Source organism: Salvia hispanica, chromosome 4, assembly GCF_023119035.1.
Source record: "Salvia hispanica cultivar TCC Black 2014 chromosome 4, UniMelb_Shisp_WGS_1.0, whole genome shotgun sequence".
Classification (NCBI taxonomy): domain Eukaryota; kingdom Viridiplantae; phylum Streptophyta; class Magnoliopsida; order Lamiales; family Lamiaceae; genus Salvia; species Salvia hispanica.
Genome location: NC_062968.1, coordinates 34,644,965 through 34,668,924, shown reverse-complemented (window position 1 = coordinate 34,668,924; position 23,960 = coordinate 34,644,965). Strand labels below are relative to the sequence as shown.

Here is a 23,960-nt window from a genome sequence, read left to right as displayed (position 1 = left end):
AAGAAAAGAATGCATACTCTTATGGAACAGAAGAGAATATTTATATAATAGGCTAGAAGCATATAGCTTGAATTCTCTAGCGTGGTATTGACATTGTCAGTCACTTACCAGACTTAGGTTTCAAATAAATAGCAAGTACTCCGTATTAGGTTTATTTGTCGCAATGCAAGAGAGTGAAGCTTAGTGAGTGAGACGCATCCTCTTCTAGCTAGAGGTTTGTCTTCGGATGTCTTATGAGATGCAGTGGCAAATTCAGAAATTGAAACTAGTGGGATTGATCACAGTAGAAAATATCACTAACATATTTTGTCTCTGATGTCTCCTCTTCATTGCCGGCTTGCTGCCTTCGTCATTGGTGTCCTCATCATTCCATACCAAAGTAATTAAACCATGCTTGGTGAATGTCATCATTGTTGTAAAGTCTTATTTTACTGCTTGGATGCAAGTCAAAATACTATATTGTAGCTCGCTTCGAATAAATACACAAGAATTCTTATTTTATTTTACAAAATATTAAAATTAAGGTACAACCATAAATTCAATAAATAAAAATATTATGAAAAAGGAGTTATAAAAAAAATTATCAATATTAAATTATTATTAAATAACAGTTTTTAAATATTTTATATAGCTAATTAATTTTTAATTGTTATAGTTCATATTGGTAATTATATTTTAGGTATAGTAGAAACTAAAATTTCAAATGACTAGTTTGACAATCATTATAGTTTGATAAATTAATAGATTAAATTGAATTACGGCTAACATTGATAGGTGAAACGGTGCAAGTGCAACTTAGAGCATCCGCAGCGGTTTGAAATTGGCGTCTGTGCCGTTGAGCACGAGCTCGTCCGTCCGCCGATGAGAGCTGTCCGTGCCGCTGAGCAGCCATACGTGGCGTCTTCTTATTGGCCAACGGCATAGCCGTTGGCAAATTCGATTTTTATTTTTTTAAAATTCATAAATAATTCAAAATAATACCAAAAAATAAAAAAAAATATTTTTGGATTCCCAAAAAAATAGAGCCGTTTATAGACGTTTTTTTTGGATTTTTGTGATTTTTTTTTTAAATCCCAAAATCATCTATAAATACACACATTCATCATCCACTTTTCACATCAAATTATCTCTCATTCATACTTTTTCATACTAAATCATCTACATCTTCCTCTCTCACCCAAACTCTCTCTAAAAAATTCAAAAATAGATTTCACCAATCTCATTGCGGAAGCGGAGCGCGAAGAACAAGAATATTATGAACAATATCATGCCGCCTATGAAGCCTATGTCGCCGCCAATACCCCCGCCCCTCCTCCTCAACCAACTAGAGCAAAACGTCGCTACATCCCTCGTGATCGAGAGGGAGCCCATGAAAGGCTCGTTGCCGACTATTTTTCCGACCAGCCGCGGTATCCAGAAGATTACTTTCGGCGCCGTTTTCGCATGTCAAAACGATTGTTTATGCGTATTGTCAACACATTGTCCACCCGCGTTGAATATTTTCAAGAAGGTGCAGACGCAACCGGTCGGCAAAGTCTCACGGCGTTGCAAAAGTGTACTTGTGCCATCCGACAACTTGCTACTGGGCAAACGGCTGACCTCTTCGACGAGTATTTGCATGTCGGTGAGTCAACTAGAATCCTATGCCTCAAGAATTTCTGCGACGGCGTTCGTTCTGCTTTCGGCGAGGAATTCCTTCGGGCACCCACCACCGACGATTGTCAACGGTTGCTTCGTCTTCACGAAACAGTCCACGGTTTTCCCGGTATGCTAGGCAGCATTGACTGCATGCATTGGAAGTGGAAGAATTGCCCGACTGCTTGGAGGGGGCAACACTTAAGCGGCCACAAAGGTGGCGGCCCAACGCTTATCCTTGAAGCGGTCGCCGACTACCGCCTATGGATTTGACATGCATATTTCGGTGTTGCCGGATCCAACAACGACTTGAACGTGTTATATTCTTCACCACTCTTCGATGATGTTTTGAATGGTGTAGCACCGGCGATCGACTTCACCGTCAACGGAAATGCATACTACATGAGTTACTATCTCGCCGATGGTATCTACCCAAGGTGGTCGACTTTCGTGAAGTCGTTCAGCAATCCACAAGAGCAAAGACGGATTCTTTTTGCGCAGCGTCAAGAGTCTGCTCGGAAAGACGTCGAAAGAGCTTTTGGTGTCCTTCAAGGCCGATTCAACATTGTGAAGTCCCCTTCTCGGCTTTGGTACGTTAAGAATATCGCCGACATCACGTACACGTGTATTATCTTGCACAACATGATTATAGCTGACGAAGGACCGATGGCGGGTAACTTTTACGACGAGGATGAAGCCGGAAGCTCAACCGCGAGGTCTCCCCCACGCCGAGGTGTGCATACGACGGTGAACGAGAGGATGGAAAGAAGACACACAATGCGCGATACAAGAGCCCACACTGAGCTACAAAAAGATCTAACCAATCACATTTGAGCGAAATTCGACAACGAGTAGTGTAATTTTTAATTTTTAGGATTTTAATTGTGTAATTTTTAATTTTTAGGATTTTAGTTATGTAATTTTTAATTATTTTGTAATTTGTAACAGTATTTCGGATATTTTAATGCATTTTAATATTGTGGAAATGTTTTTATTTAGATTGAATAATAGAATGGTGGGACCCTTGAGCTTGTCCTTAGCTAAGAGCACGGATGGGGATGGTCTTAGTGAAGAGGAAAAAGTTGGGGGTTTTTTACTCCGTAAATTTTTTGCAATTTATGAAACAACCCCTACGATTAGAACGGTGATTATTTTAATTTATAGTACTCCTACTAATTCAGTTTCTACGCTGACATTTAGTCTTTCAAAATCAAACACTAAGCCCTACTCGTCGGTAGCCGTCGCAAGGTATCGCCGCCGCCGCTACCATTCAGTCCACTCTCCGGCGTCCGTCTCAACTCAACGTTTGCGTCCGTGTCGTCAGAATTCAGGTACCTCCGCTCCTTCTGGCCATGTTTTTAGCTATGGCTTCGGGTCTTACCTTGTTCTTCTAAATGGTTTATTGAAGATTTGTTAGCTGCGAAATTTGCTAGTTTCAAACGAGTTTTTTTCAATTTATTCTCGATTTCTTCGCATATTGGAATTTGCTTTGAAGACATTGTGAATTCATTATTGGTATTTTTATGCATCTCTATATGTAAAATTAACATTGATTTAATGTGAATCATTAGGAAATTCTAGATTTTTAGTCGATTTTGTTATGTGAACTGAATTGTTCAACCTTTTCCAAGAGCCTCACCCAACCACTTCAGATGAATTACTACATGAATGACCTCTGTTAAGTTTTTTGCTTTTCTTTTGCTTTGACAAATGCCCAAATCACCCAGCTGAGGTGGAGCAGAAACAACATATAAGAAGAAGCTTAATCAACCTTTATTGTAATAGCAGTATTTTGTTGGCAGAGGTACCCTTCTACAGAAAACTGTAAGATGACTTAATGATTATAGGATAAGATCACATTTTTAATATGAGTAATGGTTTAAGGACGGGCATCGTTCTGAAAGTCTTGCCACATATACATTGTAAAAAGATATTCTCACTACTTATCTTAAGAAGTCTGTACTATTATTTTTGGCACACTTATTGGGTTGATTTTTAATTATGAAAGGAATTGCACCAGTGTTTAGTTATAAACAAGTTATATGTGAATTTCTTCTGAATAAGATCCCAACAGCATGCTAGATTTCGGTGCTTTGCTTAGCTGAGCACATAGAAATTATAGACTTGAATTTCTTCTCTCCCCGAAGGCTGGCAGCTTTGAATTGCTTTATTGCTTAACCACTTCCTTTTGAGCTTTCCTTGAAAGCTAAGCCAAATCCATCTTCTAATAAGTTGTTTCTTTTAGCATACTGTTCTTATTCTCATGCACAGAAAGAATAAGAATTTTAAACTCCATGATTTATACCTATATATTCCGTTGCTTCCCTCAAGTTTCAATAGTTGTTCATGCTTTAACTGTCTATAGTCCTGCATGCTTCGTTTTGGTCATATTTGGGATACTTTAAGAGCTCTTCCAGTGAACTTATTCTCTGATATTCCTTTTTGGCTTTTCCACCTCTCTTTACTTCCACCAAACAAGAAGTTGAACTGAAAAATTGGGAATTATCCTGCAAAAACATGCTAGGACATCAAGATATGATGTTTCTCCTTTCTTTGCAGGAATTTTTAATGGTTTGACGTTTGAATGTTGACCTTTCAGCTTTTCATGTATGTTCTTGCAGTTATGGTGGGGCTCTCGCTAGGGGAGAAAACATTTATAAAAGGTGGGATTGATCAGGATTTACGTACTGATGGTAGGAAACGACTAACGCACCGACCCATTTTTGTTGAAACTGGTATCATTCCTCAGGTACAGTTAGTGTGACCTATTGAGGCGTTCTTCAATACGTTTAGTAGATTGCATGTTTACTTATCTATTCTTTCATGTTAAAAAGGCAAGTGGCTCAGCAAGAGTGAAGCTCGGGGCAACAGATGTTATTGCTAGTGTAAAGGTATTCTGCTGTCAAACAATCACTTTACATCTTGATTTCAAATTTGGCTTGTTAAGTTTTTTTTGGGTGTCTTGGAACTCTTGTTTTATGCCATTTTATCTTTGGATTTTCTGACGCACTTGAATTTTTTCCATTCTATTATTTTATTTACAGGCTGAGCTTGGAAAACCAAATCCATCATATCCCGACAAAGGAAAAGTTTCCATATATGTTGACTGCAGTCCGACTGCTGAACCATCTTTTGAGGTTTATGAAATTTCATTTCTTTCTAATGTGTGAATGGGTTTATGTGCTGGTTTGTTATTGGAATATCAAATACTTAACATAACCACGAATATGTTGGGAAGATGGCACTATGTGCCTTGTCATTGGGTGATTGATATTTCATATTAATATTTGGAGAACTATGGAATACACAATTGGTTTCCAATATCCACTTCTTGGACAATACACCTCTTTCAGTATTATGGGCGGTGACAATTTCTGTTAATCCTTAATAACAGGGCAGAGGGGGTGAAGAATTATCCACAGAGTTTTCTTCAGCACTTGAAAGGTGTTTGTTGGGTGGTAAAAGTGGTGCAGGTACGACTTACAAGCACATGATGATTAGGTCCGCAATTTATGTTCGCTGCATAAATAGTTATAACAATTTATGGTCTCCCGAATTTGCTCCAGGTGCTGGAATTGATCTGTCATCTCTGTGCATTGTTCGAGGGAAGGTCTGTTGGGATCTTTACATTGATGGTCTTGTTGTTAGTTCAGATGGTAACGTGCTGGATGCTTTGGCCGCTGCCATTAAGGTGTATAATTTTTCTCTTTTAGCTTTGGAGTACATCAACGTAGTTTATCGACAGGAATGAACAACTTTATCAACTTTCCATAGGCTGCCCTAAGCAATACAGCTATTCCAAAAGTTCAAGTTTCTGCCAACGCTCCCTCTGATGAGCAGCCGGAGGTTGATGTGAGCGATGAGGAGTTTCTACAATTTGACACGTCAGGGGTCCCTGTTATAGTCACTTTAACAAAGGCAAACATTCACATTTTCTCTATTTCCCGTCTTTTTTTTGGTGTCGGGGTTTGGATTCTGAGATGCTCTTGACTTTTGCAGGTTGGGAGGCATTATATTGTAGATGCAACTACGGAAGAGGAGTCCCAGATGAGTTCAGCTGTGTCAGTCTCAATCAACAGGCAAGGGCGGATATGTGGTCTGACAAAAAGAGGGGGCGCTGGCCTTCATCCAACTGTTATACTCGATATGGTATCGGCCGCCAAACATGTAAGTGAGCAGTTGATGAACAAATTGGATTCAGAAATAGCTGCGGCTGAGGCTTGCGATGAGATGGAATCTTAATCTCACTATGTGGGTCGTTGTTTCTTGCTTCTATACTGACATGCGAAGTTCCAAGTCTAATTTATGTCAACTATAGACTAAATCTAATGTAATATCTCTAGTTAATTGATGATTTGGCATTTTAGTGTTGCAATTGAATTTTGGACAAGTTTGACAAGACTCATTCCATTTATTATGATCTGTAACCGAATTGAATGCAAGTGCACCGTCTAGCTAGAATTGTTTAGTAAACTAGTATTTCAGAAGTTTGGCTATGGAAGCATAAAATAAAATAAAATAAAAACATATGTTCAGAATTTTCAGAAGCGTAACAACATATGTTTAGGAAACTACATTCGATCCACATATTCAGAATTTCAAAATTTTTCTGAATATAAAATGAAAAAAGTATAACAAAATAACTGGTACTACTACTACTTCCTTCGTCTATAAAAAATAGTCTCATTTGTGGCTTCATTTGTGGCTGACACAAGTTTTAATGAGAAATTGGTAAAATAAGGGAGAAGAAGAAAAAGTAGTTACAGTAAAAGAGAGAGAGAGAAAAAGAGAAAAGTAGATAAAGTAATGAGAAATGGGAGAAAAAGTTGAGAAAAGTATGCGAGAGAAACTTTCCATTTTAAGAAATGAGACTATTTTTTATGGACGGAAGGAGTATTAAAATCAAGCAATAAGATAATATATATACCTTCACAAAATGTACAGATTACAGTGAAAACAAGATAGGGAAAATGTTAGATTTGATGGTAAACACTGATCAGTCATATTCTAAACATGCCAGCTTTAACAGACACGTTACCATTTCTTATTATTTCAGACATGAAGCATCTCTGTGAGTTTCCTTCACATCTTTGAGTGAAGGCGGCTCAGGCTAGCTTGGATCGATCCATGTGGTTCATCCGTTGGTAAAAACACATCATCCTCAAACTACAAATATCAGAAAATGATGCAGCATTAGATATTTCCTTTTAGCTTTGCATAATATCGAAAAAATGGTGATGGAAAAACAAAGAGATTCAACAACTTCAACGGCATACTGATTACTCCTATAACGCATAAATACATGAATTTGTGAGTTAGTATCAGTGAACCGTAGGTGCTAGTGACATATTTTTGTGGGCAATTTCAGAAGAGATTGGTGTAGCAGGGGAGCTGCTGAGCTAGCAACCTAATAATGTCAGTATTTTAGTATAGGTTGGTGATCTTCACTTCCGCAAAAGGTTCACATGGAGCTCTTCTTTTTCAAGACAATTGTGAGTCATTTTGTGCATATAACTATAATACAAAGCTGAAAGCATCCATCAAAGATATCCAAAGAAACTATTGAAGCTCTGAGCATTCAATCTATTAGTAGGATCATTAGAAGTTGGTTTTTCTCATGGGAAGCAACAAACTGAGTCTTATGATATCATTTGTAAAGTCTCATAGTCGACTTTGGCATCTTTATTGACAGAGGACCTGAATTTAGTAACCAACACAACTAAATAGAGCCTGACTAAACAGTGAAAAGAAAGAAATATTGAACTTCGGTACGATTAAGGCTTTCAGTGCTGAACCATCCAGGAAACTCATTAATGACCTCAATGATTCTTTCTGCTGATGTGTTTATAGTAAGATAGGAATCATACCTTGACTATAGGATTATCTTTGCTTGATAAGTTGACAGGCAAAAAGTGAATATTTGGCATCTTCAACTGAATTGATGAAACATCGGGAACCCTGTCATGAAACAAGCACAGGGTCACTAAGAGGGTATGTTTGGCTTTAAGAAGTAGTATATATCATCCTATATCTTATGAGATGTTTTTTTGAACTAGAAATTAATAAGACTGCTAGATTTACTTGGAACATAAGTTGTCAAAGTGTAAGGATGTAGATATTGTAAGATTATAATGCTGGCAAGCTACAATACAATAACTAAAGTATTTGGGCAATCCTAAGATGCATCTTTTTCTCCGAATTAGCTTTGCTATCTTTAGTCTTTACTATTTCAAAGGAGCCTTCTATAATCTTATTTTGGAAGCAAGAAGATGCTTTTGGTTCTTTTATATCAAAATAGTTAACACACTCTGAAGGAGCTCAAACACTCTAAAACATATTATGAGTTGTTTTAAAGCGCACACAAGCTTAGCCTTTCTAAGTTCAAACTGTGAAGAACATATCTGCCGACAGGCCAAATGATCGAGTACAGGCAATGCCCAAAGGAAATTCAAGAAGTGGGACTCTCCATTACAATGCAGGGATGGTGGCATCATTATGAGTGTGTTGGGTCAGTATACAAGAAAATGGGAAACCTGGCAATCACAGCATTTGCCATGTCGTAGAGAGTACTTTGAACAGATGGACTGTACACTCCTCCTTTAGAAGGCCCAAAGAATGTTTCAATTAAAATCTTTTTCACATCCTTGTATTTCTCCATGAAATATAACTGTTTTGCAGGGATACTCGCAAGGGTCTCATAAGAGTACCTACAGAAGAAAATTGAACAGCTCTGAAGGAGGACAATATCTGTAACTTCAAGTGACAAATATCTGGTAATTATATACGGGAATATCTTATGATCTATCTGGATAACAGATTCCTCAATATAGTCCCTATGAAATCAAGATAGGAAAATTTACTTCCAAGATGCGGTAACCTCTGTTGCAAACATCCTTTCTCGAGTTTCAGGCAAAATTGTATACTTGTCCCTAACAAAGCCTTCAAAACCTGACTGTCAAATGATGAATAATAATATAGTATGAGATATAGATGAGAAAACAGTTGCTGATGGAATCAAGTTGCATAGGTCAAGGTTCTATATTGAAAATTTAGAACATCACATTTTAAGTTACAAGTTATTCTTCACCTGCAGAGCACACTACTATTCTTTAATCATCTATGTGATTTACTCGATGATTAATACAATCAAATGAAAAATCTCAGAATATCTTTGGTTAAAATCAGTGATATATGAGCACATGTAAATAAGTGACCAATTAGAATATGTAGATAAGGCTGGTAGTTGGAGGACTTTATGCTATTTCTCCAGCATCTGAAAGACGTAATATTAAACCAGGCAAAGCAGGCTGCAGGCCTGAGTTTTTGAGATAGCATTACTCACCTGGGTGGTCTTTAGCACTGCCAATCCTTCAATACCAGAAATAACTTGTAGCCCACCGGATTTCTTCACTACGACTTCAGTTGTGTGCTTCTCAGATCCAAGCTCGAAACCTTGAGATGATCAATTAAACTTAAATTGATTAATCATAAAATTATATTTGCCCCGCCCCTCCCCCCCCCCCGCCCCCCAAATGTTACACAAACACCATCTTGGAAATAGCCTCTCACGCCCATAAAGCCAAAACAGTGAGTCCTGAAAGATTATTAGATTATATCATTTCAGAGCGCTGGTGCTCAGGCTGATTGATGAGGATATCCAATCCATGGTCACGACTAATATTTGATCAACATTTATAGATCCAAGCTCTTGATCACTTTAAGCACGGTAAGCAGTTATACTAACTTACATCACATATTTAGAAGGAAGCCGTATGTAGAAAAAACCTATCAGGCAGACTTACCATGATCATGTGGCTGGCCATCAATGTTTATACGTTCCCAGGGCTTCTCAATTATGTTGATAATTGCAGCCGAGACCTACCAAAAGATACTCATCTTCCCAATGATAAGTCACACAGTTCTTCAAATCTTAAGCCATAAACTAAAACTAGTTTAGCATGCTATCATCCAGAAACAAGGCAAGACAAACACACAAGGGCTAGGTTACTCGAAAGGAAGTAAACCGTAAAGGACGTTTTCAACATCAAAACAACATTAAACAAGCCATATCAAATTCGACAACTCTTGACTTTAATGAATATCTTTATATGGTGGGGATTATCTATATTCATCAAAGTCATTTCATCTAAATTAACCCTCGATTCTATTGGAATGGAAGGGATCACAAACTCTGACAGACTCATTTGCACTAACTTAAGTATAACCTGGGGATAGAAAGACGTAAAGTGGTTGCCAAGTAGTATGGCAAAGTCCTCCACCGAAAGCTGCTGGCGACATTCTTTAGCTTTCACATATACCTGCAGCGCAGGCAATTCAGTAATCTATGAATTCAGGGGCAAGCGCAAGTGAACGTGATTATGAAACACAAATCTATCGATTTTCCAGCCAATCAATCAATTGATCATCCGCATAATTCGAAAAAGCAATAGATCTTGTGGTTACCGTGTTTTTCATGGTATCGGTGGCGACGATGTCGGAATTGTCGGCGCGAGTATAGGCGGGAAGACAGTCGGAGAGGAGGCTGATGCTGACGTTCCATTCGACGAAATGGTGGCGGCCGCTTGGTTCTCTCCAAACCCGGCCGACTCTAACCCTGGATTTGCCGTGGCGCTGCTCGAATTTCACTCCGTTTGCTGCCATTGTTGGTGCTGCAATTAATCCGATCACAAAAGATTCCGTGTAACTTGCGGCCGCGGATTTTCTTCTTTAAATAATCCATGCTGCGTCACGTCACGCCCACTACCTTATTCTACATTTTTGCGCCACGTCAATGCGCACTTTGATTCTTACGTAACAACTTTATTTCATAGGCTCCGTCTTTAAATCTTGCTAAATGGACTATGCTTTAAATCTTCCTCCGTCTTTAAAGAATATACACTTTGGATTCAGAATTTTAATTTTAGTACGAGTTTTACAAAACATATACTAGTATAATTTTATAAGAATTCTAGCAAAATCATAATCGCATATGTTTTAATGATAAAATTCAATTATTTTATTTGAATTTTCAAAACTTTTTTACTTTCATACTCATGTCAACAGATAATACTATTATCAATCATGTGTGTGAATCAAATTTAGTTGACATATTCAAGGCATTCAATTGACATTATTATGATTAACTGTTGACATTTCGAGAATGATGAAAACTCGCATGTATAAGGAATGATAATAGAAACCTTTTATTGAATCAATTACACTCTCTGTCCCATAAGAGCATCCACAATAAGAATAGGTCAGCCACTCTTTCTCTCTGTCACGTCATCAGCACTAAAAATCCACCTGCCACATCAGCATTTTACTCAAATAGGATAGCCTTAGGCCAGCCGCAATAAAAAAAATTCAAAAACAACTACATTTACGGAATTAAATTTACGATTAAATTACGCAATTAAATTACGATTAAATTCATTCATTTCATTAAAAAAAGGTACATAGATAAAAAAAAATACATGATTTTAAAAAAAAAAAACGGCCTTCCACACACGAGCCCCGCCGCTCTCTACTCCTCGTCGTCACCGCCGCCGTCCTCGCCGCCGCCACCCGGAGTATCTGAGCCCGCATCTGAGCCCCCCACCAGTGCCCTCGTGGCATCCAAATCCACCTGCATGTTCTCGAGCATCGAGTGGAGAAACCTCTTCTCCATGGGGTCGGGTTGCGGCCTTCCACTCTTTGAAGACCTTGTACATCCTTTCCTTTGTTTTTGCACGCGAGAATAAGGTGTACGCGCGTGGGGGGGTGCCGAGATGACCTCCTGGGGCGATAGGGAGGATCCTCCCCTCGCTGCCCGTTGCGCCCGCTTTTGGCCAACCGGGCGAGGGCGACGAGTAAAGGATGGAGGGGACGGAAACTCCTCGGCATCCGGGGGGAGGTCGTGGGATCCGCCGCCGCTGCTCGGCGTACGCCGGAATAGTTCAGCCTCTGCTTCTTCGGCCACCCGGCGTCGCACCCCGCCGAACTTCTCGGAGTCCTTCGGCAACACATAGCATTCCCGGAAGGTGAACTCCTTATACTTCCCGGGCAAGGGGAACTGACTCTCCACTATCCTCCGGGCGTCCTCCTCATTCTGCCCGCTAGTCAGCATGCGGAGGGCGTTGGCGTACAACCCCGAAAATCGGCCGACCGCGGCCCTGATGCGTTCCCACCCCTTCCGGCACTCCTCCCCGCTGTAGTCCTTTCCGTGTGGGCAGTTCCTCCTGTAGGCTGCTCTAATCTTCGCCCACATGTTGACGACCCGCTGGTCGTTCGCAACCAGCGGATCGTCGCAAACCGACAACCACGCCTTGACCACGCCGGCGTACTCATTCTCCGTCCACTTCCTCCGCATGGGGGTGTCGTGAACAGCGGGCTGCGATGACTCACCGACCACCTTGCCCTTCCCCTTGGTCTTCTTCTTCTTCTTCGGCGCGGCCCGACCTGCTGGAACGGGAGTGCCGGCTCCCCGAGATCGATCCTCATCTCATGCAATGACAAAAGGTCATCGCCAGTGAACTGCGTCTCCACTTGGATCGACGTGTGAGACGAAGCCGTCAAAAAATCAAGAGAGGGATGATAGACCGTGCCCCCCCGGTGACCCCTGCATCCCGAGATGCATACCGGACTGCATCCCTCCCTGCCATACCGGCACCATCCCCATCATCTGCTGTTGCATCTGCGGCATACCTCCCCACCCCGGCGTTGCCTGCCCGCCATGCTGGTGCTTGGCGGCATCCCCCCCGGTTCTCCCCCCTGCATCCCCCCTGCGCTCCCGCCATCATCCCCATCAACTGTTGCCAAGGGACGTTAAACCATGGGCCCATCTCGGCCCCATCCGGATCCCACGAGTAGCGTGGGAGTCTGAGATCCGCTCGTCGCCGGACTGTACTCGTTGTTGTTGTCCATCGCTCGATATTGCTCTTGTACAGAAATTTAGAGAGAGAAAACTCGTTAAAACAAGTGGTGCAAATGAAAATGAAACTAAAATCGCGTATATATAGGTTTTCAAAAAAAATTTATAAAAAAAACGAAAATTGGGCGCTGGCCGATTGGCACGCCACAATGGCGGCCAACGCCCTCAAATCGGCTAGTCCACGCCGATTTTTTCGCCGATTCGCGGCTGGCCGATTCCAGTAGTTCGGCTAGCCGACCGGCTAATGACGCGAATCGGCTAGCCGGTGGACTAGCCGCAATTGGAGATGCTCTAAGAATATGTATTCTTTCCTTTTTAGTCTGTTCCATAAAAATATGCACTTAAAAATTTTGGAAGTCTTTTCTCTCTAATAAGGTAAAACTCATTCTCTACTAACAGTACTTTAATTACTTTTTCTCTCTACCTCTCTCTTACTTTACAAATTTTACATTAAAACCCGTGTCAAATTTAAAGTGCATTTTCTTTGGGGACGGAAGGAGCAATATAATATAAAATGAATTTTCACGTAGCACCACTAGATCATTTAGATCTAATGACTATAAATTAGTAGTACTCCCTCCATCCCACAAAAAATGTCACGCTTGTGGGATGTCACGTGATTTTAGGAGGTTTTATTTTGTGTGTTAAATGGAAAGAGAAAATATAATTTTTATATTCATGTGAGAGAGAACTTTTTTCAAAAAGGAAAATGTAACATTTTTTGTGAGACAACAAAAAAAGAAGTGTGATATTTTTTGTGGGACGGAGAGAGTAGTAATTATCAATTAACAAATAAGTACTGGTTAGCAATTGATCGCATTATTTATTTGATATATGTTCAAAGACATGATAAGTAATTTATCATGAATCATATTTTGGAATTACTATATTTCGAGGGCTCGTAGTCCCATCCAACAACATTATTTTTCCGACAAATAAACGCGCCTAAAATCTAACGCAACTTTTCATGTTTTTTTAAGAAGAGAAGCTTGATAGCTTAACTGATGCAAGGGCGCTAATTTGGGGTTCTATTGAGACGATATTTAATTGATATTGTCAATCCGAAATTTCAAGAGAGTTTTTGTGGCTGGGGATATAACTGGAATTGTCATGTGAGAGGAGAAGTTATTAACTCAATATATACGTCCAAATAGTAGAAATCACACCCATACACATAAACTTATAGTTTATGTTTATATTGACGTACAATTAAAATAGTAGGACTACAAATTAGTGAATCATGTTTCATATTTCTCATAATTTAATAATTAGGAATTAAATTATTTTGAAGTTAATAATTAGAGTGAACTATAAAAATAGTTCATGGACTATGCGTTTATCTCGCAATTGAACCCTGGACTTTAAAAATATCCCCAGACAACCCTGGACTAAGCATTTATTTCAAAATTGGTCTTTTTTCATTGTTTCGTAATGAAAATACCCTTTTAGAGGGTTTTGGGAGTTTTGGGCAATTTGGTCTTTTTACACTTTAAATCTGATATTATTTCAGTGATGTACTAGTCGGATATTATTTCAAAATTATCATTTTTCTCCCTTTTTTCATCCTTCACTTTGTTTCTTTATTTCAATATTAGATTTAATTTTATAAATTAAATTTTAAATTTCAATTTTAAAATATCAATAAATTTTTATTAATTATTAAAATTACTATTAAATACTCCCTCCGTCCCGCTTTAGCAGTCCCATTGACTTTTCTGCACTCGTTTTGTAAAAATGATAATAAATAGTTAAAGTGGAGAAATAATAAAGTAAAAAAGAGAATAATATAGAGAAGAGTCTTATCTACATTATTCTCCTTTTTACTTTATTATTTCTCCACTTTAACTATTTATTATCATTTTTACAAAACGAGTGCAGAAAAGTCAATGGGACTCATAAAGCGGGAAGGGAGTAACAAATTAATAGTTTTAATCAATATTTGATAGTGTCTAATATTTAATCAATAAGGTACGACGACGCCTTAGTTTTAATCAATGTTTAATAGTTATCATAAATAGATCATATAATACGATTTATTCTAAGATAAATATGCATCTGATGTAAGACTAATATAATTTTCATTTTTAATTTGAAAACAATCAAAATTAACTAGAAAATTTCAACAAAAATTCTCCTATATCAAATTTTTAGTAGTATCAAATTTTTAGTCAAATTCATAATTTTTAATCACAAGCAATTATAACAACCGAACGAAGGCTAAATAGAATAGCTCTTATTTTTCCATCATGATTAATCTGTACTTCTTCAATTCAGCTGAATATTATATTAAATAACAAAAATTAATAGTTTCAATATTTATAGTGTCCATGAATTAATAGTTTTAATTAAAAAAATTTATTGATATTTAAAAATTAAAATTTAAAATTTAATTTTATAAAATTAAATCTAATATTAAACTAAAGAAACAAAGTGAAAGATGGAAAAAGGAAAGAAGAATGATAATTTTGAAATAATATCGGATTTAGTACATCACTGAAATAATATCAAATTTAAAGTGTAAAAAGACTAAATTGCCCAAATCCCCCAAAACCCCATAAAAGGGTATTTTTCGTCACGAAACAGTGAAAAGAGACTAATTTTGAAATAAACGCTTAGTACAAGGTTGTCTAGAGATATTTTTAAAGTCCAGGGTTCAATTGCGAGATAAACACATAATCCAAGGACTATTTTTGTAGTTCACTCTAATAATTAAAAATCAAATTACAAATTAATGAATTTGACAATTAAATTACCAGTATTTGCTCTGACATTTTGCAAATATTTTAATGTACGAATATATCTCCCTTTTACTTCGTCAACATTCTCTCTTATTCCTTCTCCTTCAGTTTCAAGTTTCAACTATATTGTTAGTTGCACGAATACAGAAAAATTAGATCAATTTTGAAACCCTAAGACTCAATTTCTCAAATTTCAAATTGCGATTGCTTAACAAATCAGCAGCATGAGGAGGGTGTTCGGAGTGAAGAAGGATAAGGAACCGCCGCCGTCCGTTCAAGATGCATCTGATCGGGTTTGAAATTCAACTGATTCAATTTGCATTTCGTCTTGTTATTGGATTAAAAATGCTGTCTGCATTTCGTGTGGTTAGGAATAGGACGGGAGTTGTTTCAGATGTTCTGCAATGGTTTAAGCAACCACAAAAGTTTTGGGTATTAACGAGGGGTAATAGATTGAACTCACCCAATTCGGTAAACATACAAGTGAAAAAAGAGATATGTTTGCTGATCTGCCATTTTGCAGTCCATCTCCAGTAATCGGTTTTGTTCTGGTTTGCTATTGTCCCTTTCCCCTTCACAGCCACTTCCCTAATCCTCCTCTCTTCCCATTATCCAAATGGTTTTACTGAATCACTGTATGGTCACTTGTATGTTGTTAATACCTCTATGATCTAGTTTATACATACATTAGAAGCTTCTTGTCATTGTCGCTGTTTTCTATGTCATTTGAGTTGTTAAATCGGATGCATAGTTAACAAGTTTTTCGATTTCAGATAAATAAAAGAGGTGAAAATGTTGATGAAAAGATACAAAAACTTGATGCTGAGTTAGTGAGATACAAAGAGCAGATCAAGAAGACGCGACCAGGTCCAGCACAGGAAGCTGTTAAGGCTAGAGCCATGAGGGTTCTCAAGCAAAAAAAAATGTTAGTTGCTTCAGTTTTGTTCTTGAATAATTGAATCTTAATCCAAGTTGGTATTGCATGAACTCTTGGCCTTCTGGTGGTGACCGCATGAGTGGTGTTTTAGACACTCCTACCCAATGAGCAGGGAATTCTTTTAGCATATTAACTATCCATGTTTTGCAAGTTTAGTTTTAATGTGTTCAGAGGGTTGGAATGTTGCCATAATCATCTTTCTCAAACTGGGCAGGTATGAAGGTCAGCGCGATATGCTATACAATCAGACATTCAACCTTGATCAAGTTTCATTTGCTGCTGAAGGAATCAAAGATGCTCAACAAACAGTATGTGCTTGAGATGTTGCTTTCTTCTCTGTCATGAACTCACTATCTCTTTTTTTTTTTCCTGATCTTTTGACTGGACATAGATGATAGCATCTTATGGGGACCTATCAATTTTAATATCTAGTGCTTTTATGTATCCTCAATCTATTGCATGATAATGAGCTTTCGAGTAGTTGTAATTTCGTAGGACGACGCTTTGAGATTCTTGTATTAAAACTGTTAATCAAAATGCTTCTCCGATTGCTCAAGACATCTCTTTTAAACTGGGGACCAAAAAACAAGATCATTTCGTTCCATTTTTAGTAAAATAGTTAAGAATATCCAATAGTAATGAAAAAGAGGGTTATGGGGATCCATATATGATATATGCTGTTCAGGCTGATCTATAGGTGCAAAAATAGCTAGATTTCTACTAGCATGCATGTCAAAGAGATTTTCTTCTATTTATATTCATAACAATTAGATTAAAACATGCTTCCCAGGAAAGTTAGAATGTTTTTATATGACATTTACTGTGTAACCTATTGCCTATATCTGTTGTGTGATGTTTTGTGACTGACTTAGGTCATATAATTGCATAGGCTGCTCTATATGTCTCCTTAAGTTGGATTTGCTTCTTTGCTGCCCCTCTAGAATTTTATATATCTGTTCAGTTGTCTCATTAAGAACGGCACATAGGTCGGTTAGTCCATGACTAATTTTTTCACATTCGTTGCAGATGTCAGCTTTGAAGTCAGCCAACAAAGAGCTTAAGGGAATGATGAAGACTGTGAAAATCCAAGACATAGATGTTTGTATCTTCAGTAATGTTTTTTTCTAGGAATATGTTGTTGATAATGATCTTGAATTAACCAGTGGATTTTATGCATACAGAGCTTACAAGATGAGATGATGGATCTTATGGATGTGAGCAATGAAATCCAAGAGTCTCTTGGTAGAAGCTATAATGTACCCGATGATATCGATGAGGACGATCTGATGGGTGGTAAGAATTAGATTCACTTAGAACTAACTATGTTTATTCAACTGATTTACCAGTCAAAATAATGATCCGCCAGCATTAGGAACTGACTTTCTTACTTTACTCTTGAATGTTCATATTACAATTCAGTTCAGCTAGTATATATGTCATTTGCTATTTTTAGTACTTCCATACACATACTCTTGTTGAGATCCTTTTATCTCGTCACGCAGAGCTCGATGCGCTGGAAGCAGACATGGGATTTGAAACTGAGAGTGATGGAGTACCTTCTTATCTTCAACCTGATAAGGATTCTGATCTAGATTCAGAACTAAACTTGCCGTCAGCACCTAGTGGATATGCTCCAAATCCGGCAGGCAGAGCAAATATGCAGGTAATTTACTCCTTGTAGGCCAAAGAGTTAAAAGGCCTTCTATAATTTTATATTATATCACTGGAACACTAATGCATACTTGAAATCTCTTTTAGACATGCATTACATGGAATATTCTACAATGATCAAGAATAAATTATTGTAGTACTAAGTTTGTTTCCTTTCTTGGGTGCTGCAGTTTTATTTTGGAGATAAGGTTTTGTTATTCATATTTTTGCTGTGTTTGTATAGTGATGATTGGAAGTTCTTTTAACTGAGGAGTAACTCTTTAGTAATTTATTAGAAAATATGTTCACAATATTCATCTAGAGATGAGGAAAAGTGCTTTTTATGAGCAGAGAGATGCTCTTACTGAACGATTGCAGAATCTTGTGCATGATCATTTTGTGAATTGTTACTCCCTTATATGTTTGTATGTATATTAATCATGCTAGTTAAAACTGTTACTGCTCCTCTGTAGATTTGCATTTTGAATTGTGGTGAAAATTACAGCTTCCCTGTGGATTTGATTCTATTCATGTATTGTGGTGCTTTATCTGCCCAACTGTCTGATGGAGTATGATGTTTTGATGTTGACAGGGTGAGGATGAACTTGGTTTACCAGCTGTCCCTCGGGCTACCCTCCGAGGTTAAGACAGAGTAACAGTGCAATTCATGGACCTAGTAAACAAATGAATATTCTGGCAAAAGTTTAATGTAAACAATTCTATAGTCTGTGATTTCTTCTTGTATCTCCGACCAGGTAAAAAGTAGTCGAGCGTCGGGTGCATACGATGTTGATAGCCATGTGATTCTTTATCCTCCTTATGGTGCTTGAACCAGAACCCAAACCCAAAGTTGGATTTTGTATAGATTCTCTTGTTGGTCTCTCCGATTAGCTGATTTGCTGGTCTCTTGTTGGGCTTTGTATGACTTATTTGCTTGTTCTAAATTTTAAACCTTGCCATAGCTCATGATTTGGGGTTATGTACATAGCTCAGGATTTGGGGTTATGTTTTTTGAAGTGATCATCGTCTTATACTATCTATGTATAGTTTTCAAGGTTTTACCAAAATGAGTTATAAGCTCAAGGCTCAAGTAACATTTTTCTGGCCCTTAAAATACTTCCCATTTTTTAAGTGAAAACATCTAATGGATTTGTACTTATCAACACATTTTTTTTTACCGAACACTAGCTTTGTATAATGCCCACTTAAATAAGAGTATAATGCACGGGATATTGTCCAGATTTGACTGCAGATAGATACACCATAATAAGGAAACCTAGAATGCATCTGTTAATTCTGTTTGTCGACATAAATTAAAAGATAAACTTATGCATTTGATCATAATTGTAGAGAATTAGAAAGTGAAAATTCTAGAGGGTGCAAATATTGACACCGTTAGAGTCTAAAGGTTCGTATTCTTTGCTAACCATCAAAACCAGTCCTACCCAAAATCGTAAATGTCATCTCAGCCGCTGCAGAGTCGAAAACCAAAGTGATGAGCTTCGCCCATGAGGATGAGGAAGATGCCCTTGTTTCTTTTAGTTTAGATTAAGTTTTTGCATATCTAACGTGTCCCAGATGGCACTGTCAACGGAGCGTGGCCTGCTGTGGAACTTGTTGGTATCGGTGGAAACAGCTAAACTAGTTCTCAACCTGTCTACCTCTATCCTTAGGGTTATGTATTCATCTGCAGAAACCAGAAACGCAACATTAATAATATATATATATGCATTTAACTGAAATTATAGAAGAACACGGCATGGATCAAGAAATTCTTAATCATTGCGTCGCAAACCAAAAGCTCCATACTAATCTAAGTTTTTGGTGTACAGCTCTATCAAACCTCTTAACCTTGTTTAAGAATTTAGGTGAAAGAAAGACTCGAGCATTTCCTACACTTGAATGATATCAAATTTGTTGCACTTTTAGGATTTTCACAAGGACTCCAAAAGTAGAGTCTCCTGAGAAACATGTAGATTGACGAATGACAGACATGCGTATAGTTCAGCAGTAAATCGTTTATTCCTCAATCAAGAAAATCTCCGAAGGGTATATAGTAGGTATCTTTTCATCGTTGCTGGAATGGAATGAGAGATTTTTTTATCGGGATATGATATAAATCTTTAAAAACATCATAAAATACTTACTATCTACACTGAATTTCTTCTGATTCATTCTAAAAAGTTGCTGCTTCAACCAGTTATTCTCCAAGGACAAAGCAGCATGCTGCTGGAATAGGGAAGCAACACTAACAGCCAATTCGGACCCAACATTCTGCAACAGGAATCTGAGGTCAAATCGCAACGAAAACAACAAAACAAATACTAACAAGCCGCTAAAAGTAAACCTACAAATAGACAATATAGAAAAAAAGCAGTTATAGCGAAGTATTTATACGCGTAAGGTCGTTGAGAAAAATACTGGTTTAAGATCCTGCTTGAAGTTATGCGTGCTTCCACTATGACCAAGTTATAATAAGGAATTTCACATGTTAGGTCATAAACGTACATGCATAAAGCCATGAGAGAAATACTGGTTTCTATACTCCAGCTAAATATAGTGTTTTGAATTACATACCTTTCTAGAAATCATAAAATTAGGCAGTATACCAAAATATACAAAATTATCCTAATATGTTGAACAAGTATTTGATATGGTTTCAATTTTAGGTCATAAATGGATATGCATAAACTCAAATAGGCCTCTATAAGAAAACACATGCATATTAATCACTGGCCACATAAATCTGCAGAAGATGATTACTATCGCTACAAAAAGAAAATAAATCATTCTTTGTGACTTTGCACCTGAAGATAATTAGCGGTCCTTTCCAGCTCAGAAATATATTGAACCTTTCGAGCTCTAGTCTTCTGCCCAGGGTGACTGCATATAAGATGACGATATATATCATATGGAAAAATCTTTGCATAAAAGGAAAATGGTTACACCTCTGAATTCTATCATGCAAACTGTGTTAACACATATGAATGGAATACGAATAGATGTAAGATTTACGAGAAGGATATAAAATAGAAACAAAATGTTGGTACTAGCCATAGCATGCAGAATCTCTATGAAGTTTCAGCAGTTTGCAGCAAAGACTGGCCATGATAGACTACTAATATCTTTCAAGTGATTACGCTTACGACCTACTCCACCCAATCCTTAGATTAAGATTGTCATCAGATTTACGAGAAATCAAATAATCTGGATTATGTTTCAGTATTACTTCTTCAAATTATTCCAAGCTCTTCAAAAAAATTCCAATCTCCAATGTACAATCAAATACTAATATGTATTCTATTCCCCAATACAATTCTCTCCAAAATGATATCGCCATACATTTCCAAACACAACGCAATAGACATTCAATGATTTCCTTGGTCGCTTGGATCCCTAACCAGTAGACTTGGCCTTACCCGATTTAAACCAAAAATTGTTTGATATTAACAGTTGATAAAGCAGTAAAACCATGATTTTATGAGACCTTCAATAAAATGTTATCCTTCCTAGAAACACAAGGTAGATTAACTTTCAAGATGCAGATAGGATAGCATAACTCAGGTGGGCACAGCCAAAGACTATATAATCAAAGAAAAGTTGCAGCAGTTAAAAAGCATTGTGTAAAAAACTCAAAACTTTGACAGCTTCAAATTAATGAATCCAGGAAGTAATGTTAAAGCTAGCCGTCATAAGTGAACTATATTGGAACAGTTATAAAATGTTAAGCAGCAAATAATAAGACGAAAGAAATGACGTTTTTAGAAGAAGAAAAAAAATGTTTCAAAGTAGGGTCTACCTCCACTTCCTGTTGGAACTGATCTCATCGGCTGAAGCATTTACATCACTATACGAGTCCGATTGTACTCCAGAGACTGAGCAATATCCATCTGAATTCTGCAGAGAATGTTGCCCAGCAAATTCGGAAAATGCTGATGCAATATCATTTTCAGGGATGTCTAACATGTTTCTCCTTCGAGGTGAATTTGGGCCATAGATGCCAGACGACCCTAATTTATCATTAGGCTCACCAGACTCTGTAGATTCCTTCTCACTAAGTTGATCTAGATCTGGTAATGAACTTTCGGATTCCAAATCTAAATCTAAATCACTCAACAGATCGTTTAGCCAAGGTGGTGGCTCCTCGAATAGGAAGCTCTCGGAGGTGCATTTGCATTGTCCATTTTTCCTGGAATGTAACTCAATATCGTTGCTTGAGAATGGGGACATTGATGCATTAACTTGGGGAGCTACAGTTTTCTTCTGGAGAGGGCAGCGAGGAGGGAGCTGAGCATGCCTTGACATAGTGACGCTGCGCTTATTTTCTGCACAACATCATGATTTTATTTTCTAATGTGAGTTTCTGTAGCCCTAAAACATCAAGAACATGATATAATATCGTCGAGACAGCATGTGGTTGATATTAACCATTGTGTAAACAATCAAGTTAAGCAGACTTCAGAAAATGAAACAAGATGGCGTTGAGCAATATCAATCAAAATCTTACAGTTGAAGAAAACTGTAGTCTTAATGAACCTTGGTGAAGGACTCAGCCAAGAGATAAATGTACACAGGCTTGCAAGAACTACAGAATTAAGGTAACTGAAACTTGTGTATGAAACTGCTAACAAATATACAAGCCACTAACAGAATAATGCAGATTCTAACAATCAATATCATATTCTAGGATGAAGTTTAACTTCCCCTATGAAGAAGAAATCAAGCAGTATATCATCTTTAAAAAATTTCAGTTCCATAATTGCACAAGGGATAAATGAGATACAGACATGTACTAACAAAGTAGTAACCTTTACTTGTAATTCTTATCAATAAACAATCTCCACAATATCTTCTTTCAATAGTTGCCATTTAAAATTAGGAATTACCACAAAGACGGCATCAATTGATTAAAATTCAACAAATTTGTAGCAGCTTCAAGACTACAAGTCTCAAAAGTAGACATATCAACCATATTTTCCCTCAAACAAACGCCATTTATTAGACATATCTGAAATTAAAGGCAGCAAAAAGATACAGGCGCAATGAAACAGTAGACAGAATCCTCAAACGCTTACATAATATAGTAATTGCTAAACAAAAAAAGGAGAAAGATACCTTTTACAAATTCCGGGCTTCAGAAAAGTTGTTGATCACAAGAAAAAAAAACGTGTTGAGTGAAGAGCTAATCTGCAGAGAGATGGAGAACAATTTGGCACAAGCGCACAAGGAAAGAAATATGCAATTTAGGAAGCGGCATTATAGAAAATCAGAGGTGAAGAGCTCATCAGCTATTGTATGTTGGTGATGAGTGTCACCATCCATCGCTGAATTTTTGAAACACGAAACGGGTCTATTTATGAACCCCACGTATGGGGTTTAACCCATCTGAGAGTGAAAGAGAGAAGGAAAGAAGAGAGAGAATGTTGAATATTCTTTATTACTATTCAGATGGAACTGAAATCTACATGCCATTTTTTTCCAAATCACCGCAAATGTCCTGAATTTTGTACATTTAAGGTAAATTTTATTGTTGGAAACTTTCATTTATTTTTATTATTCTTTATAGAGCCGCGCCAAACACTGACTTAGATCTGTGTTTGGCCCGGCTAAAAAAGGGAAGAAGCAATGGGATGGAGGCGAGTGGGGTGGTGGGTGGAGAAGGCAACAGCTACAGTGGTGGAGGGAATTAGGGTACGAGATGTAGTATGAGATGTTACACGTGATCTCCCCTATGGAGAATGGGATGGAGGTGGCGGTGGATGGTGGAAGGAGACGACATGAGAATACAAGTAAGTAGACGAGGAGTAGGAGAATGGGGATGTGCGTATGTGTATAGAAGTCTTTGTCTTCTTTATAAGATCGATTTTGTGGACCATTTATGTAAACGCAGGATTTTAATTAAAACAACGAGCGTAAATAATTCAGATATTTCTTTTATGTATAAGTCAGATGGATGAGGTAAGAAGACGGCAGTCGTATGAGTGAGTAAGGAGATGGGGAGTAAGAGAATGAGGATGTGCACATCGGTTCATATAGAAGTCTTTGTCTTCTTTATAGATCGATGTGTAGACCATTTATAGTAAACATGGAA

General features: G+C 37.7%; 4 protein-coding genes across 5 annotated transcripts; 2 read left to right on the top strand and 2 right to left on the bottom strand.

Annotated features, from left to right (window-relative positions):
• Positions 1–2,821: 2,821 nt before the first annotated feature.
• On the top strand, positions 2,822–6,034 carry LOC125218901 (exosome complex component RRP42-like). Of its 2 annotated transcripts, XM_048120698.1 has the most exons (8): positions 2,822–2,966; positions 4,257–4,384; positions 4,470–4,526; positions 4,680–4,772; positions 5,030–5,108; positions 5,202–5,326; positions 5,410–5,553; positions 5,635–6,034. In XM_048120698.1, the coding sequence occupies exons 2-8, from the start codon at positions 4,259–4,261 to the stop codon at positions 5,875–5,877; spliced, it is 867 nt and encodes a 288-aa protein (XP_047976655.1). In that variant the 5' UTR covers positions 2,822–2,966; positions 4,257–4,258; the 3' UTR covers positions 5,878–6,034. The 2 variants fall into 2 exon arrangements, with proteins under 2 accessions (XP_047976655.1, XP_047976654.1); XM_048120697.1 differs by having other exon boundaries at positions 5,030–5,326.
• A 503-nt stretch (positions 6,035–6,537) lies between these two features.
• On the bottom strand, positions 6,538–10,348 carry LOC125223424 (uricase). The gene is made up of 8 exons (XM_048126567.1): positions 10,099–10,348; positions 9,861–9,953; positions 9,438–9,513; positions 8,978–9,087; positions 8,496–8,587; positions 8,169–8,342; positions 7,503–7,593; positions 6,538–6,801 (listed from the first exon to the last, which is right to left on the bottom strand). The coding sequence occupies exons 1-8, from the start codon at positions 10,294–10,296 to the stop codon at positions 6,718–6,720; spliced, it is 918 nt and encodes a 305-aa protein (XP_047982524.1). The 5' UTR covers positions 10,297–10,348; the 3' UTR covers positions 6,538–6,717.
• A 5,019-nt stretch (positions 10,349–15,367) lies between these two features.
• LOC125218827 (vacuolar protein sorting-associated protein 60.1-like) lies at positions 15,368–18,885 on the top strand. Its single transcript, XM_048120605.1, has 7 exons — positions 15,368–15,575; positions 16,056–16,207; positions 16,434–16,527; positions 17,246–17,317; positions 17,401–17,512; positions 17,722–17,882; positions 18,462–18,885. Exons 1-7 carry the CDS (start codon positions 15,507–15,509, stop codon positions 18,513–18,515), a joined length of 714 nt encoding a protein of 237 aa, XP_047976562.1. The 5' UTR covers positions 15,368–15,506; the 3' UTR covers positions 18,516–18,885.
• Positions 18,886–19,179: 294 nt separating this feature from the next.
• LOC125219933 (basic leucine zipper 19-like) lies at positions 19,180–23,286 on the bottom strand. Its single transcript, XM_048122028.1, has 5 exons — positions 22,985–23,286; positions 21,669–22,194; positions 20,677–20,752; positions 20,017–20,143; positions 19,180–19,556 (listed from the first exon to the last, which is right to left on the bottom strand). The coding sequence occupies exons 2-5, from the start codon at positions 22,172–22,174 to the stop codon at positions 19,408–19,410; spliced, it is 858 nt and encodes a 285-aa protein (XP_047977985.1). The 5' UTR covers positions 22,175–22,194; positions 22,985–23,286; the 3' UTR covers positions 19,180–19,407.
• Positions 23,287–23,960: the final 674 nt, after the last annotated feature.

What these genes read in the sequence shown, in the direction of transcription:
- LOC125218901 (XM_048120697.1), top strand. Translation starts at nt 4,259, where the DNA reads ATGGTGGGGCTCTCGCTAGGGGAGAAAACATTTATAAAAGGTGGGATT. An exon ending in CTGCTGAACCATCTTTTGAG is followed by an intron (nt 4,773 to 5,029) that starts GTTTATGAAATT and finishes CCTTAATAACAG; the next exon opens with GGCAGAGGGGGTGAAGAATT. An exon ending in TTATAGTCACTTTAACAAAG is followed by an intron (nt 5,554 to 5,634) that starts GCAAACATTCAC and finishes TGACTTTTGCAG; the next exon opens with GTTGGGAGGCATTATATTGT.
- LOC125223424 (XM_048126567.1), bottom strand. Translation starts at nt 10,296, where the DNA reads ATGGCAGCAAACGGAGTGAAATTCGAGCAGCGCCACGGCAAATCCAGG. An exon ending in TGGCCAGCCACATGATCATG is followed by an intron (nt 9,088 to 9,437) that starts GTAAGTCTGCCT and finishes GATCATCTCAAG; the next exon opens with GTTTCGAGCTTGGATCTGAG. An exon ending in GAGGTTACCGCATCTTGGAA is followed by an intron (nt 8,343 to 8,495) that starts GTAAATTTTCCT and finishes TTTCTTCTGTAG; the next exon opens with GTACTCTTATGAGACCCTTG.
- LOC125218827 (XM_048120605.1), top strand. Translation starts at nt 15,507, where the DNA reads ATGAGGAGGGTGTTCGGAGTGAAGAAGGATAAGGAACCGCCGCCGTCC. An exon ending in TTCAAGATGCATCTGATCGG is followed by an intron (nt 15,576 to 16,055) that starts GTTTGAAATTCA and finishes TTTCGATTTCAG; the next exon opens with ATAAATAAAAGAGGTGAAAA. An exon ending in TGAGGACGATCTGATGGGTG is followed by an intron (nt 17,513 to 17,721) that starts GTAAGAATTAGA and finishes CTCGTCACGCAG; the next exon opens with AGCTCGATGCGCTGGAAGCA.
- LOC125219933 (XM_048122028.1), bottom strand. Translation starts at nt 22,174, where the DNA reads ATGTCAAGGCATGCTCAGCTCCCTCCTCGCTGCCCTCTCCAGAAGAAA. An exon ending in AGTTCCAACAGGAAGTGGAG is followed by an intron (nt 20,753 to 21,668) that starts GTAGACCCTACT and finishes TCTTATATGCAG; the next exon opens with TCACCCTGGGCAGAAGACTA. An exon ending in GAAGAAATTCAGTGTAGATA is followed by an intron (nt 19,557 to 20,016) that starts GTAAGTATTTTA and finishes TGGTTTCTGCAG; the next exon opens with ATGAATACATAACCCTAAGG.